Below are 17,980 nucleotides of genomic sequence, written 5' to 3'. Positions count from 1 at the left end.
CTCCACACATTGCGTGACCCGTCCCCCCAGCATCCGACGCGTTTCCCAGCGGCCCCCGGATCTGGACATCCACGGAGAAAGCGAAGCCATTACTTGGGGTCGCTTTTACCGCGAGTGTATGCGCTATTCTCTCTCCGGGGCCTGGGGTTATCTCTTACCAGCTGTATTGCACAGAATCCCATCAGGACACGTTTCCATGCCGACGAGCACGTGGATTCCCATGTATGCAGCCACACCGGACATTGTAACACATTGTAATACAGTAACACGAAGGAGCGCGCCCCAGGCTAGACTGGCCCTTCTTGGCCCCCGTAACGTGACATAGGAGGGTCTGGGACAGGAATCCGGTCCGCACACCGGGCGAGTATCCGATATATTCAAGAAGCGACAGAACCTTTTAAAAGGACCGATAAAGCAGCTTTATTACGTGCGCTGGAACGCAGACATGTTTCTAGACCCCGTCCACGGGGGCCTCATCCAGGAATATAAGAACTTCTACTCGAGCAGCCGGGGGCAGGAAACAAAACGCGTGGGGGGTCCGTAACATCGCTAAATGCATTTCTATCCCCCCAAAAAACCCCAACATTAAAAGCTGGCACTCAACTTCCGCTACAGCACATGGGGCGGCTGCCAGCAGAGCGCGCAAGGGCTCAAGCGTCCTCATCAAGGGCCACCTACAGCCTCTAGCGGGGCTCTAGCGCTGGTGAAGCTTGGCGTGCCGGGCGATCAGCGACCTCCTAGTGAAGCATTTCCCGCACGTGGGGCACGAGAACTCCTTGCTGTGAAGCGGCTCGTGCCGGGCCAGCTCGGCTTTGGTGGCGAAATACATTCTGCATTGGACACACGGGAAGGGCTTGGAGCCGGCGTGGAGCTTCAGGTGTTTGTTGAGGATCTCCTTCTTGTTGAAGCTTTTCCCGCACTCGGAGCAGCTGAACGGTTTCTCGCCGGTGTGAATTCTCTCGTGATCCAGCAGCTTTGCCTTTATGATAAAGCCTTTCCCGCATTCGGCGCACGCGAAGGGCTTCTCCCCCGTGTGGATCTTCTGGTGAGTTTGGAGGTTGCCCAACGTGGTGAAGCATTTCTCGCAGTCGGAGCACGCGAAGGGCTTCTCTCCCACGTGGGTTTTCTTGTGGCTGCGGAGGCTGGACCTCAAGGCGAAGCATTTCCCGCATTCGGGACAGAGGAACGGCTTCTCGCCCGTGTGAATTCTCTGGTGGTCGTGGAGCTCGCCCGTCGTGGCAAAGCGTTTGCCGCATTCCGAGCAGGAGAGGGGCTTCAGCCCGGTGTGAAATCTCACGTGGGACCTGAGGTATTCCTTCTTGGCAAAACACTTCTCGCACTCGGGGCACTTGAAGGGCTTCTCTCCGGTGTGCATGCGCTCGTGCTCGCTGAGCTTTATCTGGACGGCGAACGTCTTCCCGCACTCGGGGCACTCGTACGGCCTCTCTCCCGTGTGCACGCGCGAGTGTTTGCGGAGCTTGGCCATCGTGGGGGCAGACTGCTCGCACTCGGTGCACGGGAAGGCCTTGTCCCCCGTGTGGGTTTTCTCGTGTTTGCGGAGGTTCCCCCGCGTGCCGAAACGTTTGCCGCACTCGGGGCACGGAAACGGCCTCTCTCCGGTGTGCGTTCTCTCGTGTTTGTGGAGATCCCCCATCATGGTGAAACATTTGCCGCATTCAGCACACGCGAAGGGTCTCAGCCCGATGTGAAGTTTCAGGTGCGCGCGAAGGGACTCCTTCCAGGCGAAGGCCTTGCCGCACTCGGAGCACTCGAACGGCTTCTCCCCCGTGTGAACGCGCTGATGGTCGACGAGCTGCCCCCTCTCGTTGTAACTTCTGTCGCATTCCGTGCAGGCGAAGCGCTTCTCCCCCACGTGGCGCTTCACGTGTTTCCAGAGGTACCGCTTGCTGGGGAAACATTTGCCGCACTCGGGGCACGGGAAGGGCTTCTGCTGCAGGGCGATGTGCTTCCCCACGTGTCTGTTGAGATTCGGTTTAATGCTGAAACATCGGTCGCATTCGGGGCACGGATAAGACTTCTTCTCTGCGGGCGCTCTCTCCCCGCGCTCTTTCTTTGGGGTCACGCACCGAGGACAGTGCACTCTCTCCCGCGCCCGCAGACCCTCCCTCGCCTGGAAGGGCTCCCCGCACTGAATGCATACACTCGGCTTCTCGCTCACTCGCTCGGCCATGAGGGACGCGTCTCGGCTGGGAAGACGTTCAGAACCTGCGAGACGGAGGCTTCACTTTCTACCAACGCTTCTGTAGCAAACGAAGCAGAGATTGTGGGGCTCCCTCCGGAATGTTCTTTCCGTGGGGTTTTTGGACTCTCTCTCCGGAATGTTCTTTCCGTGGAGTTTTTGGACTCTCTCTCTCTCTCCGGAATGTTCTTTCCGTGGGGTTTTTGGACTGTCTCTCTCCGGAATGTTCTTTCCGTGGAGTTTTTGGACTGTCTCTCTGGAACGTTCTTTCCGTGGGGTTTTTGGACTCTCTCTCTCTCTCTCCGGAATGTTCTTTCCCTGGGGTTTTTGGACTGTCTCTCTCCGGAATGTTCTTTCCGTGGGGTTTTTGGACTGTCTGTCTCTGGAATGTTCTTTCCGTGGGGTTTTTGGACTGTCTCTCCGGAATGTTCTTTCCGTGGGGTTTTTGGACTGTCTCTCTCCGGAATGTTCTTTCTGTGGGGTTTTTGGACTCTCTCTCTCTCCGGAATGTGCTTTCCGTGGAGTTTTTGGACTGTCTCTCTGGAAAGTTATTTCTGTGGGGTTTTTGGACTCTCTCTCCGGAATGTTCTTTCTGTGGGGTTTTTGGAAACTTCTGTCTAGTTTTAGGATTTTCGACTTCAAAGATTTGCATAAAACCCTTCAGACGCGACGCGAGGACGACGAGGCGCCAAACAATCCACCATCTTCCTCCCAGAAGGGACCTGCTGGAGAAGAAACACGAATGAAAGCAGATCAATTAAAGATGAAAGATAAACAGAATTACCGTATTTACTCGATTATAAGGCGACCCCCAAAAGAAAAAAAATGAAAGAAATTAATGTAAACTATTTCTTCATATTTAATAAAAAAAATGCCCCATGCCACTCCACCCCCCAGGCTCAAGCAAATGTAACACAAATGGTTAACCCCTCCGCCAAATGAATAACTGCCCCCTGTAACTAAACCCCCACATACCCCATATATACCCCACACGGCACAGCAATTGCCCCTGTAACTAAACTACCCCCAGATACCCCATATATACCCCACACAGCACAGCAACTGCCCCCTGTAATTGAGCTACCCCCAGACACCCCATATATACCCCACACGGCACAGCAACTGCCCCCTGTAAATAAACTACCCCCAGATACACCATATATACCCCACAGAGCACAGCAACTGCCCTCTGTAACTACCCCCCAGATACACCATATATAGCCCACACAGCACTGCAACTGCCCCCTGTAACTAAACTACCCCCCAAATACCCCATATATACCCACAGCACAGCAACTGCCCCCTGTAACTAAACTACCCCCCAGATACCCCATATATACCCCACACAGCACAGCAACTGCCCCCTGTAACTAAACTACCCCCCAGATACACCATATATACTCCACACAGCAACTGCCCCCCGTAACTAAACTACCCCCAGGTACCCCATATATACCCCACACAGCACAGCAACTGCCCCCTGTAACTAAACTACCCCCAGATACACCATATATACCCCACACAGCACAGCAACTGCCCCCAGATCTTACCCTCAGGGACAGAAGATAATCCCGGCAATGGCTCTCGTGTTCCGGCTACTTTCTCCTCATCACTTCCTGCCAGAAGTGACAAGTGACGTAATTCCTGCTTCCCAATATGGCCGCCGGCAGATCACTCTGTGCGGCCAATTGGATTCCTTTCATATTTGTTGTTAGGCAACGGATGTGGAATTCAGAGTCCAATCAGATGCCAATCTTTCAGAAATCTCCCCACTCTCTGTGCCCTGCCCCTGGCGGTGTGTATCCTGCACCTTCCCGCCCTATGCCTTCTCCCCCATTAACCCCGTGTGACAGGCTGGTGGAGTAAAGGGTTAAATCTATTGGCAGGGGTCTGTGTGTGTGTGTGTGTGTCAGTATTTTACCCCTTTCAGCGCCTCCCGTGACCGCAGAGAGGATGGAGGCCGGGGGCCTGCCTGTGTCTGGCTGAGAGTGATGAGAGTGAGGGGTCTCTGGCTACCTGACTGAATGATGGATTCTATCTAAAAAATGAGAAGTGGCTGCGGCTTCGTGCTTCGCGGCCTCTCCAGGCTCTGTTACCGGGTCTGATCCGGGCGACATGTCCGGTGTCCCGGCTCTGATGCGGGCGACTCGCGTCCGGTGTCCTGGCTCTGATGCGGGCGACTCGCGTCCGGTGTCCCGGCTCTGATGCGGGCGACTCGTCCGGTGTCCCGGCTCTGATGCGGGCGACTCGCGTCCGCTGTCCCGGCTCTGATGCGGGCGACTCCTCCGGTGTCCCGGCTCTAATGCGGGCAACTCGCGTCCGGTGTCCCGGCTCTGATGCGGGCGACTCGTCCGGGGTCCCGGGTCTGATCCGGGCCGCGCGTCCAGGGGGCGGGGTCTGATCCGGGCGACGCGTCCGGGGTCCCGGGTCTGATCCGGCCGACGTGTCTGGCGTCCCTGGTCTGATCCGGCCGACTCGTCCAGGGGCCCGGGTCTGATCCGGGCGAGGCTTCTGGGGGGGCGGGTCTGATCCGAGCGAGGCTTCTGGGGGGCCGGGTCTGATCCGGGCGACGTGTCCGGGGGGCCGGGTCTGATCCGGGTAACGCGTCCGGGGTCCCGGGTCTGATCCGGGCGACTCGTCCAGGGGGCTGGGTCTGATCTGGGCGACTCATCCGGGGGCCCGGGTCTGATCTGGGCGGCGCGTCCGGGGGGGCCGGGTCTGTTCCGGGCGACGCATCTGGGGTCCCGGGTTACTGCCCCAGGCTGCCTCTCTGTGTCGTATTCTGGTTCCCACCGTGCACGACCGCGGCTCGCTGCCATCGATTACTCTTCTGCCACCGCAGACACCAGCCTGTGAAGCCGTTCGGCTCCTGCGCGACTATCCGTCCGTCAGTCTAGTTTTCTTGCCTAGACACAAGCTTCCCAACTGTCCCACTTTGCGCATATGAAATGCTAAGAGTGCCCCCTCCTCAATGATCGGGCAGAGGAGGGACCCTCCTGGCCAAGCAGGAAAATATGCGTGACGGGTGCGGATTAAACGAGGAGCTTTCCCCAGGATCACAGCCAGACCAGGCGCTGGAGAACCATCTCACGGAAACGAGACTTCACGATATTCATCTTCCTCTCCAGCATGAGGTGCAGATACACGGAACGTCTTCGGAATGGGATCAGGGTCTAGAAAGCTCATTGGTTGCAGGGGAGAAATACCAAACGGGGCTCCATGGAGGTGGACAACTAGATTCTGGGGAGGAAGGATGGAGCTGGCGGTCGGCCTGAACCTTCTGGCTTTTGGAAGCCATTGCCAAAGTGTCTTGTCCTGAAGACCACGCGGGATGCAGACGGGGAAAGCAGTCATCGGACTGCCGGAGTTAGAAGGAAGAGCTATGATGTAACGAGATCTAGAAAGAGAAAGAGCCCGTCTCTGATCCAGCGTTTGGCTACGAGTGTCACGCCAACTTGTGTAGTACATACATTGACTTGCTATCTGGTAGAGATGGTATGGCCAATTTCAGCATGAGAGGGGTTAATTCGATTGTATAGGCATGTTTTGCCAAACGGTCTTAACAGGAATTTGTTTTTTGAAGCTGGGACTCCAACCCGGGCCCTCCGCAAGGTGTGAAACATTACAGAGGAGGTGCCTCTATATCTACTTAATCCACCATGCCTGGATCCCCTCATAGATGATAGATTCTTCTGTTATGCTAAGTGACCACTAGCAGTCAGGAAAACCATTTCTTCATATCCAACACATATTCATAATCAACGGGGAAAAAGAACCCTACAAAAAGAATACAAATATGGCGACTTACGCCGTTTGGAAGAAATTGTGAAGTCCGTGGTATTCAGTCATAAGCAGCGAGTGTGACATATCTACGACTTCATAATTTACAAGAAATTCATAAATGCAAGAATAATTGATGTGGCGAAACGGGAGGGACGATAAAAGGAAAATGAGTTATTGTGACTGATAGGGTTCCACCATACATCATAACCGGACTCGTGATCCGTTCCTCCAACAGGGAGGGGGGGGGCTGTACATTTATTTTATTTGTTAAAATTAAACCAGTCACACACACACACACACCACTCCTCTTACCCATTCTGTCTCCTGTTTTGCCCCCAATTAAGTGCCCCCTCCCCAGTAGCCTTCTGAGAATTAGTTAAAGCGCCGGTTCTGGGCCCCCAAACCTTTTAATTTCTCCTTTTGCTTTTGGTGTAAATAAGAGGCAGCTGCTGAACTATAAAGTTTTGAGGGCACACAGAGCTCTGCTGGGGGGGGCTGCCTCGGTGCGGCCATCTGTCCGTGGCAGGCCTCGTTGGCTCTTCCTTCTACCACTCCACACTCCTTGTAGCAGATGAGCCCCCACCTCACCACAGTAACCCTCTTCCGCCGGAGCCCCCCGGACCACTCCTGGACACCGACCTTCTAGCAATGGCTCTGACACCAGTGAGCTCCCAATACAGAGGGCTCCGCCCCCCACTGCGCTCCAGCACCAGAGATCGGCAAACCCTCTTTCTCATGAGAATTTTATTTTAAAGGTCATTGGTCAATAAAAAAATACATTTCGGATTAGTGCCTTTTTTTAATCTAAAACTAATCATTTTCCCCCTAAAATGTTCTCCTTGCATAGTGTTCTCTCTACCGTATCTAATTAAAAGGTCTCTCTCTAAGCAGAACGAAGGAGAGTCGAAGGACAGCCCCCCCCATGACGCGCTCCTCTACCCCGTGTGACATCGCAAGTGCTTGTTGAGGTGTCCCTTGTGACAGAAGCACCTTCCGCATTCCGGACACTCGAAGGGTCTCTCCCCCGTGTGGAACTTCACGTGCGTGGTGAGCTCCGCCTTGGTGGGGAAGCATTTCTCGCACTCGGAACACGCGAAAGGCTTCTCCCCCGTGTGATGTCTCTCGTGCCTCCGCAGCTCCGACTTGGTGGTGAAATACTTCCCGCACTTGGGACACAAGAATGGCTTCTCCCCGGTGTGAGTCCTCTGGTGCAAGGTGAGGCCGAACTTGGTGGTGAAGGACTTCTTGCATTCGGAGCACGGGAACGGTCTCTCTCCGGTGTGACGGCGCACGTGGATGTCGAGGTGCGCCTTGGTGAAGAAGCACCTTCCGCACTCCGGACACGTGAAGGGCCTCTCGCCCGTGTGCGTCTGCCTGTGCCTGTCAAAGTTCTCCTTCCTGTTGAAGCACTTCCCGCACTCGGCACACGTGAGCAGCCCCTCCCCGGTGTGGTATCTCTCGTGCAGACTCAGCTTGGCCTTGGAGATGAAGCGTTTTCCGCACTCTGGACACGCGAAGGGCCGCTCTCCCGTGTGACGGCGCTCGTGGATGTCGAGCTCCTGCCTGGAGAAGAAGCACGTCCCGCACGTGGAGCACGAGAAGGGCCTCTCTCCCGTGTGATAGCGCTCGTGCCTGAGGAGCTCCGACTTGGCAAAGAACATTTTCCCGCACTCCACACACGGGAAGGGTTTCACGCCGCGGTGCTTCCTCACGTGGTTGTTGAGCGAGTTCTTCGAGGGGTAGCACTTCTCACACTGGGAGCACGCGAACGGCCTCTCCCCCGAGTGGAACGCCCCGTGCACCAGGAGCTTGGACTTGGTCACAAAGCATCTTCCGCATTCCAGGCAGACAAAGGGCTTCACGCCGCCGTGGCTCTTCTCGTGATTGTGAAGCGTGATCTCCGTGGAGAAGCATTCCCCGCACTCGTAACACGCGAGGGGCTTCCCTGCGGCGCCCCCATCCATCTCAGAACCCGCGCAGGATCTTCCGTCTCATCGGCCGTTCTTTACACCCAACGCTCTCGTTTCGGGCCGTCCTGGATCTTCTCCAGACTCGATGAGCGAGAAGATCTTCCATGAAAACGCACAGAAGCTCCGCTGGGTGTCGGATCCGGAGCCTGCGAGGAAAAGAACACAACGCAACCAGGAGTCAGTTCCTTTTTACGGGAAGCGAGGGAGTTAGAGACGGACGTCCCATGAACCTTCCGAGACGCCCATCCGAGAAGCCCAGGGGAGGCTTCGGAGAACAATCCATGTCGTCCCCCCCACGAGCATCTATGACATAATCCTGTCGTCTCCTCCAGCCGGCCTGGGTCTCCAGACTCAATGTGACGGCCCAATCACTTCGCTCTCCCCGATGATCCACCCAACGGGATTGGTCGCCAACTCAGACAATCAGCGCCTGACATGCCACTTATACGACAAACACATTTTCACCTTCCAACATCATGAATGGATCCCACCTCCCCTCCCCCACAAGTGCCCTGCCACTCCTCACCCACAACACCCCGCCGCTCCTCCCCCGCTAGCGCGCCTGCTTCCCCCAAAAAAGGTGAGCAAGGAGGAGGTGGCAGTTAACCCATAACATGCTGAATGCCTGCCTTGCCATATTTAATAACCCCACGTGGCACAACAACTGCCCCCTGTAACTAAACTACCCCCCCCAGATACCCCATATATACCCCACACAGCACAGCAACTGCCCCCTGTACCTAAACTACCCCCAATACGCCATATATAACCCACCCAGCATAGCAACTGCCCCTGTAACTAAACTATTCCCCATACACCATATATACCCCACACAGCACAGCAACTGCCCCCTGTAACTAAACTACCCCCAGATACACCATATATACCCCACACAGGACAGCAACTGCCCCCTGTAACTAAACTACCCCCCAGATACCCCATATATACCCCACACAGCACAGCAACTGCCCCCGTGTAACTAAACTACCCCCCCAGATACTCCATATATACCCCACACAGCACAGCAACTGCCCCCGTGTAACTAAACTGCCCCCAGATCTTACCCCAGGGGCAGCTGTCCGATCCCCGGCCTCCACACTGACCCTGTTCCTAAGATCTGCACCTCGCGGGGCAGAAGAGAAACCCGGCAGAGGCTCCTGTTTTGCGGCTCCTTTTACATCATCACTTCCTGCCAGAAGCGGCCAGTGACGTCATCTCCTGCTTCCCAATATGGCCGCCGGCAGCTCACACAGTGTGGCCTTTTCAGAGTTGTTGCTGGGAAACAGTAGGGGGAGGAGCGCAGGTCTCTACGGTCTCCTGCTGATAGTTAAAAGCAATACAGCAATTATACTAATTAAAGATGACACGAACATTAGCACCGCCGCTACTGGGAGACCGTTCCATGTTTATTGGGTCAATAAATTCTCACCTTTTTCCTCCAGACGTCCCGGGACTGAAATGGGCGGGGTTACGAGGTGCTTAATAACGCCGACTACTATAAGCCCCTCCCCTTCTATCCTATGACACCTGTACTGGGTGTCTGGGCTTGTATACTGGTGTGTAACTCCTCAGAACCTCAAGGGCATGCAGTCAGGGCAGGAGCAGGGCAGGAGCAGGGCAGGAGCAGGGCAGTAGGTGGATGTGCAGTCAGGGCGGGGGAAGGGCAGTATTTGGGGCAGGTTTGTAACTTCACTACGGAATCTGCTGGCGGTATACGAATCCAATGTAATAAAAGGTATAAGGCGCCAGGACCAGTAGCGTAACTAGTGGGGGGGGCGGGGTTTCCTGACGAGTGGCACCCGGGGCCCGATGACTGCCTAACGCTCGCACTGCATGAGGAAACTCTCTTATGCCGCCCAGGTTACAGCTTCCCCTGTGCGGGAATACAGTACCCTCCCACAGTGCGTGGGCATCGCAGCGATAAGCTGCGCTCCCTCATTAAACGTCTGAGCGGCTCCAGTGATGCTCGGCTGGCCCTGGACCAATAAAAGATATGTAAGGGAATGGATGAATGAGGCAGAGATGGGACAGGCAGGCTGTTTCTGCGTAGAGGTGGCACAGGGTCAATATCTGGCTCAGTGTATAGTGATGGGAGTTGCGCTGTACCACCATCAATTTCTAGTATAGTGATAGGAGTTACACTGTACCATCATCAATGTCTGGTCCAGTGTATAGTGATAGGAGTTACACTGTACGATCATCAATGTCTGGTCCAACGCATAGTGATAGGAGTTATGCTGTACCACCATGAATGTCTGGTTCAGTATATAGTTATATGAGTTATGCTGTAATACCATCAATGTCTGGCTCAGTATATAGTGAGTTATTCTGTACCATCAATGACTGGCCCAGTGTATAGTGATAGGAGTTATGCTGTACCACCATGAATGTCTGGTTCAGTATATAGTTATATGAGTTATGCTGTAATACCATCAATGTCTGGCTCAGTATATAGTGATGGGAGTTATTCTGTGCCACCGTCAATGTCTTATTTTTCTAGTTTTTTCCATTTGACATACACTTTACAAATTTGTAAAATACATTTTCTTGCCAACATTACTTTTTTTGTGTGTATGTGGGGGGGCGACATCTACAGGATCTGCCCCGGGCGTCCCTAATCTCCTGAGTATCGCCAGCCCCAGAGAATCCACCTGACTGCACAGATGTGGATGATGTTCAGGACTTGTCAGCAGGGGACGCCGCCCCAGATACATGCCCCCTACAGATGGGGCCAGCGGTACGTCTCCTTTACAGCGTATATAATGTATATCGCACCTTCCTAAATAAAGTTTTGCCAATTATAAAAAATCCTATATCCATCTATCTATCTCCATAAACCCGTAAAATGGGCCGGCCTATCCTGTCCATACCGCTGGGTGCAGGGATATGACATCATTTAACGCTGCGTTAGGTTGAACGAATGCACTCGGCACAGACGTCCCTTTTAACCTGCTCATCGAGCAGCCAATAGGGATCGGCTCCATTACTTGCCACCCCCTGCACCCGTTGGCCACAAATTGCCTCTGTCCCAATCACAGCCATAGGAGAAATGTCAATAACCCAACATGCGATACAGTTCGGAGAGGGTAGTAGATAACTGGAATAGACTACCAGTGGAAGTGGAACAGCTGAGCAGAGTTGAGAAACCTTGAGTGTACACTTTGCATGATGGCAGAACTAGAGGGCCAGACGCTTCCAGAGTATGGAGTATGATTTTATTGGGGTAATAAATTTTATCAGAGAAAGCTTTGCTCTAAAAGCAGCTCCCGCCATTTCTTTCTAACAATAGAATGGCTCAGTCTTGATCGCCCAGCAGACTCTCTGACTAATAAGAGTGGAAGGGCGGACCTCCTTAGCATTGCCGTAAAGCATTATCAGTGTGGTGTTTGAATGTGGAAAGTCACAGGGGACCATGTTACCTGAGCTCTGTCTATCAGACAAGCACCCTGACTCCTTTTCATAACGCCTGTGGTGACTATAGAATGGCTCGGTCTTGATCGCCCATCTAGACTCTGACTAATGAAAGTCTATGGAGAGACAGACTTCCTTAGCACTGCCGTAAAGTGTCGTCTCAGTGTGGTGTTTGAGCCGGGAAAGAAACAGGGGACCCTCTGTGATCAGACCAACCCCCTGACTCCTTATCATACTGCCTCTGGGGAACAATAGAAAGGCTCAGTCTTGATTGCCCAGTCGGACTCTCTGACTAATGAAGGCCTATGGAGGGACGGACTTGGCATTGCCGTAAAGCATCAGCTCAGTGGTGTTGGATGGGTGAAGGTCAGAGTGGAGCCGCTGATGCTTTATCAGAGTATAATGCTGCTTAAAGCCCTTCCCGCACTCGCCGCAGGAGAACCACCGCCCCCCGGCGTCCGCTCCCCTGTGGAACAGCCGGTGGCGTTTGAGGGAGGAGTTGCAGACAAAGCGTTTCCCGCAGTCGGGGCAGGCGAAGGGCTTCTCACCCGTGTGAATCCGCTGGTGCTTAACCAGCGTGGACTTCTGCGAGAAGCTGTTGCCGCACTGGGGGCAGATGAAGGGCTTCTCCTGCGTGTGGACCTTCTGGTGCGTGACCAGCGTGGACCTCTGCGAGAAGCACTTGTGGCACTCGGGGCAGACGTAGGGCTTCTCGCCCGTGTGGATCCGCCGGTGGCGGACGAGGTCGGAATTGGTGATGAAGATTTTGCCGCAGTCGGGGCAGGAGAACTGCCTCTCCCCCGTGTGGTGCCGCAGGTGGATTATCAGCTCCGACTTGTTGGGCAACTGCACCCCGCACTCGGGGCAAATCAGCGAGCCGCTCAGGTGATCCGCTCCGTACAGGTTATTCCTTTTCTCATGGGGGGCGGCGGATTCCGCTTTGGACGGCGCCTGATCTCTGATAACGCCGTTCTGGAGCGAGACCGTTTCCTTCTGCGCACGGGGGGCCGCCTCGCTCTGCTGCTTCCTCTTCCGGTCGAGGCGCTCCGCCCCGGAGATTCTGACGGTGGATTTTTCTCCGGAACGTGAATCCGGAATCTTTCTGTCTCTCGATCTGCCCATTCCTTCGGGGATGAAAAAAAATATTGTGACTACAGGTGTTAATGAGCCGGACCTCATCTATGATTAACCCTTTCAGACCTTCTTGAAGCCGCTGATGAACAGCTCCTCCCCCCTGCAGGCTGATCACAGGAACTACAATGGAGCCCTGCTTACTGGTCAATGTGATCAGCAGCAATGGGGGGGGGATTAACGTGGAAAAAATACTTAAATTAATATTTATAAAAATTACAAATATATATATTAAAAAAAGCTTACAAAAATTAAACACTTAAAAAACTAAAATTAAATAAAATCAAACAAAAATCATAAAAAATTAAACAGACCCCGGTTATGTTATTATGACATCATAAGGGGTATTATATACAGTTCCAAGAGACCCTTGAGTTTTTTAAAGATGTCAAAATTTATAAAATTCTATTTATAAAAAATTAATCTATAGTAAAAATGGGAATGTTTTTTTTTTTTTTTAAACAGATGTAAAATAGGTGTGCAAATACACTGCGTCCCACCTACTGCAAATATTAAAAATCCAAAGTTCAAGAATTATATTAAAAAAAAACTATCCAAGTGGGGTATTATTCAGCTTGGGAGGTGCTGCTGATCATACATCTCCAGTCACTCCAGAGGGGTATTGAAGGGGTGAATCCAGTGTTTGGGATGTTCAAAAACAGTCATATTTTAGAGAAAAAAACACAACACGTGTAAGATTTAGTCACATGACTGCACGTGCAACCAAACCAGACGTCACACCTCCTCTTACCCGGAGAGCCGTGGGGCTGGTGGGTCTCCATCATCACGTCCCTGTAAAGCTCCTTGTGTCCTTCTAAATACTCCCACTCCTCCATGGAGAAATAGACGGTGACATCATCACACCTTACAGGAACCTGAGACACACAATGAGCCGTCACCATCCAGACACACGCCTCGGTGTTACTGTATAACGTCCCGTTCCCAGCAGCGCTCACCTCTCCAGTCAGCAGGGACATCATCTTGTTGGTCAGTTCCAGGATCTTCTGCTCGCGGTTCCTCTCGTGGGTCAGCGAGTGAGGTGGAGGCACCGGGCTGGGGCTCCGGGTCCCGGGGGGTCCGTCTGACACACGGGGGCCGTCGCTGGGTGGGACGCAGTCACTGGGCTTCCTCACAATCATATAATCCTGTATATCGGGAAAGATATTGAAATATCGATGAGCAAAGAAACATCTGAGCTGCAGTTTGTGGACATAACGACATCCATGTTCTGGCCCCAGAGACACCGGCCCCTCACCTCTCCGCTCAGCAGGGAGATGATCTCCAGGGTGAGCTCCAGGATCCTCTCAGACACCCGGTTCCCGTCCTTCATGGTCACTGAGCCGGTCAGACGCCTTCAGAAAGGACTCTTCTCCCACAGGAACAGACTCCCAGCAGAGACCACGGCGGTCCTGGGATCACAGAACAAAAATCCCTCATATTTATATCAGAGAGCAGTGAAGGAACCGGCGGGGAGAGGAACGGGCGCGGAGCAGGGAGGGTGGAGCAGGGAGGGTGGAGCAGGCGCGGAGCGAGTGAGGAGCAGACGCGGAGCCGGGGGAGGAGCGGGCGTGGAGCCGGTGCGGAGCGGGGGTGGGAGGAGCCGGTGCGGAGCGGGGGTGGGAGGAGCCGGTGCGGAGCGGGGGTGGGAGGAGCAGGTGCGGGCGTGGAGCGGCAGACTCCCACACGGAAACACCTGCTTAACCCTGTAATAAAAGGAACGGGGGACAGCTCTACCTGGCTTTAGAAGAACTACAACACCCAGAATGCTCTGCCAGACTCCTGAAGCATGAATATGGCTGGCTGGGCGCCATGGGGGTAGCAGCCTCACTCAATGGTGCCATGAAAAGATTGTCAGCAGCAATGAAACTACAACTCCCATGCTTCCCAGCCAGAGAGGATGATTGGAGATCAATATCTCACATGACTCACCTGCCTGCTTTTAGTAACACAGCTTTGTATCCACTACCTCTAGGCTCCGTTGGGTGTCACTGCCCTGTATACAATACCTATTGGTTTCCAAGGCAGATCGCTCCCTGTCAGTGCCGGAACCACCTCGCTGCGCGTGCGCGTAAACCGCAAACTGCTTATGCGGGGCAGAGCAGCCTGGGCGACAGAGCCGCCATTTTTCTTGAGGGTATGCCCTAACTTGTTCGGGAGGTGAGGGCGTGTTCTCTTTGAGGTAAAGGTGTGGGATGTGATCACATGAGACGAGAAGCGGCGAGAACCGGGGGTATAACGTCACAAACCCCGCAGCTCTGCCATTACTGAAAAGAGGATAGCCCTCATCCAACATGGCCTCCAAACATGGTAACGTTAGACAGCTTCCGTTTCCGCTCCAGAAACATGGCACCGCGGCCATGTTCCTGGAGCCGGAACTTAGCGCTCAGGGCTGTAGCCGTGTTTGTGACCTGTCTGTGACCCCTCACTCCGTGTGTGGGTGAAACAGGAGTTGTGAGGAGGAGTAGTGGGCACAGTGCTGGGTCACCTGGCATATGGGGCATTAAGTTGGTGCCATTCGTTATCAGGATACACAGTATAAATATGGAGTGGTTGCTGTAGAAACCAAAGGTCGTCCCTCATGCAGAAGCTACTTGCGCTGTAGGCTGCTGCGTTGCCACGGATGGGACAGATCTTACTGCACCACAGGGGTAATAATCAGACAGGTACAGACCCCGCGGTTGGTGAGGGGTGCATCTCTCGTCGCCGCCCTCGGGGCCCGTCTCTCGTCCGCCCCCACTCGGGGCCTGCCTCTCGTCCGACCCCTGGAGCCCATCTCTCGTCCTCCCCCTCGGGGCCCATCTCTTCTATTGCAGGAAACAACTTTGGCCAAAATGGACGCCCTGAACCCTCTGGTCACTCCATCAACACAGACGCCCAGTCTGCGACTGTCACCGAAAGAGACCGCTGAGGCCTGGCCGACGCTCTCGCTGGACTTTATCCAGAGAAACGTTCAGGAAGAAGTGTAGCGGGACCACTGGCAGGGGATGGATACGTCCGGTGATACTCCGTCTCCACAGAGAGTTACCCACAGAAGCACAAACAGGAAGGAGCGGGGAGAGCGTCTTCAGTCAGCGCGGGTCCGTCGCTCCCGGCCCCATCGCCTCGCTGCTCCTGGCTTCCCCATTGCTCTTTTCTCTGGTGGCCTCCAACTCAACCTCCCTGCCCTGTGCAGGCTTCCTGCTTCCCCAACTTCCCCCTGCTCATTCACTCTTCTTCCTCCCCTTATTACATCTGGCTGTTGTATACCGGCCCCCTTGGCCTGCACGCTGGACCTCTAATTTACCTGCCGCCCCTCTCTGACCTCCTCCCGTCTCAGCCTCCTGTTCAGCACTCCTTCGACAGTCTCTCTTAACGCCATCCCTGATCCAGTCCTCACGCTGCCCTCGTGTCCTTATCCATTCTCTCTATTCCCAAAAACCCCGACCCTCACCCCAAAAGCATTTCCTGCACCCCCCGTCCTCACACCACACTCGTCCGTGCGCTCTATGATTTACTTACTAAAGGGAGAGTGCCCCCCCCCGGCCCGGCTGACTGACTGGCTGGCCCTGCATAATGCATAGTCAAACGGTGAGAAGACTGTAGCCCCAGTTTATCTATTCATTATACGGGGCCGGTCAAGCATCTGTATTCACAGAGAGACAGTGAGACCGTTCAGTAACTGTCTATTATTTATAAATTATACACTCAGACCAAAAAACTCCCAGCACAGAACGCCCGCCGTGTCTCTCCGGATCTATACCCGGTCACGCTCTCTCTCCAGAGCGCAGGGGTCTTTATTTGGATGTAAACATTCGACCATCTCAGGCCGTCTCTTCACGTGTATATATTAAAGTCCAAAAGCTCCGTCGAGAGGAACGAGAGTTAATGTGCTTTCACATCCTCGAAATATAAAGTGCCCCCGCCGGACGCCAGCGACTCATCCCTCGTGCCCCCGCCGGACGCCAGCGCCTCATCCCTCGTGCCCCCGCCGGACGCCAGCGGCTCATCCCTCGTGCCCCCGCCCGGCACTCATCCCTCGTGCCCCCTCTTCCCTCACGTCTCTGAAAACACATTTTCCTCGTTGAGATCCGTGGAGCAGAGGCCGGCGTGCGAGATCACGTGAGCCTCCAGCGCGCAGCGATGCTTGTAGCACTTCCCGCACGTCGAGCAGCAGAAGGGCTTCTCCCCGATGTGGATCCGCAGATGTTTGCCCAGATTTCCCCGGCCCCTGAAGCACTTTCCGCATTCCGAGCAGGAGAAGGGCTTCTCGCCGGTGTGGATCCGCATGTGAATGATGAAATTGCCCCGGCCCGTGAAGCTCTTGCCGCACTCCCCGCAGGTGAACGGCTTCTCCCCTTTGTGGATGCGCTGGTGTTTGACGAGGGAGAACTTGCGAGTGAAGCGCTGTCCGCACTCGGGGCAGGAGAACGGCTTCTCCCCTGTGTGGAGCCGGCGATGCCGGATTAGATTGGAATTCGCCACAAACTTCTTCCCGCAGTCAGGACACGAAATCTGCTTCTCCCCAGTGTGGTTCCTCAGATGTATTATCAGCTGGGATTTGTTGGGTAACCGGAGCCCACATTCGGGGCAAATCTCCACGTTGGGCGCGATATGTCCGGACGCGGCGTAATCCGAGGCATATTCCTCCTTTATATGATCCATCGATGCAGAGAAGTCATCGGCTGGAGCTCCTCCATCCCCCAGCAGGACCAACATCTGCTCGTCCTCAGGAGACGTGTCTTCTGTCTGCTCCCGATCGGAGATTTCATACGGTGAATTCTGGATCTTCTCTGCTCCGTCCATCACGTCTCCTGCTGGAAAAACACGGTGATCACCGATAATCACAGCCGACCCACAAAGCCCACTCCGAACCTCCTCTTACCTGGAGAGCCGCGGGGCTGGTGGGTCTCCATCATCACGTCCCTGTAAAGCTCCTTGTGTCCTTCTAAATACTCCCACTCCTCCATGGAGAAATAGACGGTGACATCATCACACCTTACAGGAACCTGAGACACACAATGAGCCGTCACCATCCAGACACACGCCTCGGTGTTACTGTATAACGTCCCGTTCCCAGCAGCGCTCACCTCTCCAGTCAGCAGGGACATCATCTTGTTGGTCAGTTCCAGGATCTTCTGCTCGCGGTTCCTCTCGTTGGTCGGCGAGTGAGGTGGAGGCTTCGGGCTGGGGCTCCGGGTCCCGGGGGGTCTGTCTGACATAAGGTCACTCCTGCCAGGCTTCTTCACAATTGTATAATTCTGTATGTTGGGGAAAATGGATACCACTGGGGAGGGATAATAGGAGAGAAGTCTCTCGTTCTAGCCCTCTGTTACCCCCCCCTCTCCCCCATCATCCACACCCAACATAACTGTGACATCACGGCCGCCTCACCTCTCCGCTCAGCAGGGAGATGATCTCCAGGGTGAGCTCCAGGATCCTCTCAGACACCCGGTTCCTGTCCTTCATGGTCACCGAGCCGGTCAGACGCCTTCAGAATGGGATCTTC

At 54.4% G+C, this 17,980-nt stretch overlaps 1 protein-coding gene across 1 annotated transcript; it reads right to left on the bottom strand.

Annotated features, from left to right (window-relative positions):
* Positions 1-395: 395 nt before the first annotated feature.
* On the bottom strand, positions 396-17,567 carry LOC128469247 (zinc finger protein 585B-like). Its single transcript, XM_053451075.1, has 8 exons — positions 17,357-17,567; positions 16,666-17,285; positions 11,840-12,168; positions 6,923-7,615; positions 5,292-5,597; positions 4,297-4,853; positions 3,751-3,816; positions 396-2,226 (listed from the first exon to the last, which is right to left on the bottom strand). The coding sequence occupies exons 1-8, from the start codon at positions 17,505-17,507 to the stop codon at positions 695-697; spliced, it is 4,254 nt and encodes a 1,417-aa protein (XP_053307050.1). The 5' UTR covers positions 17,508-17,567; the 3' UTR covers positions 396-694.
* Between the last annotated feature and the right edge of the window lie 413 nt (positions 17,568-17,980).

This window comes from Spea bombifrons, chromosome 11, assembly GCF_027358695.1.
Source record: "Spea bombifrons isolate aSpeBom1 chromosome 11, aSpeBom1.2.pri, whole genome shotgun sequence".
NCBI classification, from domain to species: Eukaryota; Metazoa; Chordata; class Amphibia; order Anura; family Pelobatidae; genus Spea; species Spea bombifrons.
Note: the sequence above shows the minus strand (reverse complement) of the source record. Positions and strands in the feature narration are given on the sequence as shown.

Excerpts from the sequence above, each read along its gene's own strand:
- LOC128469247 (XM_053451075.1), bottom strand. The coding sequence starts at position 17,507 with ATGGTGACGGCTCATTGTGTGTCTCAGGTTCCTGTAAGGTGTGATGAT. Across the intron at positions 5,598-6,922 it reads CACTTGCGATGTCACACGGG|ATCTCGTTACATCATAGCTC; the intron begins GTAGAGGAGCGC and ends TTCTCTTTCTAG. Across the intron at positions 4,854-5,291 it reads TATCGTGAAGTCTCGTTTCC|ACCCAGCCCCCTGGACGAGT; the intron begins GTGAGATGGTTC and ends CGCCCAGATCAG.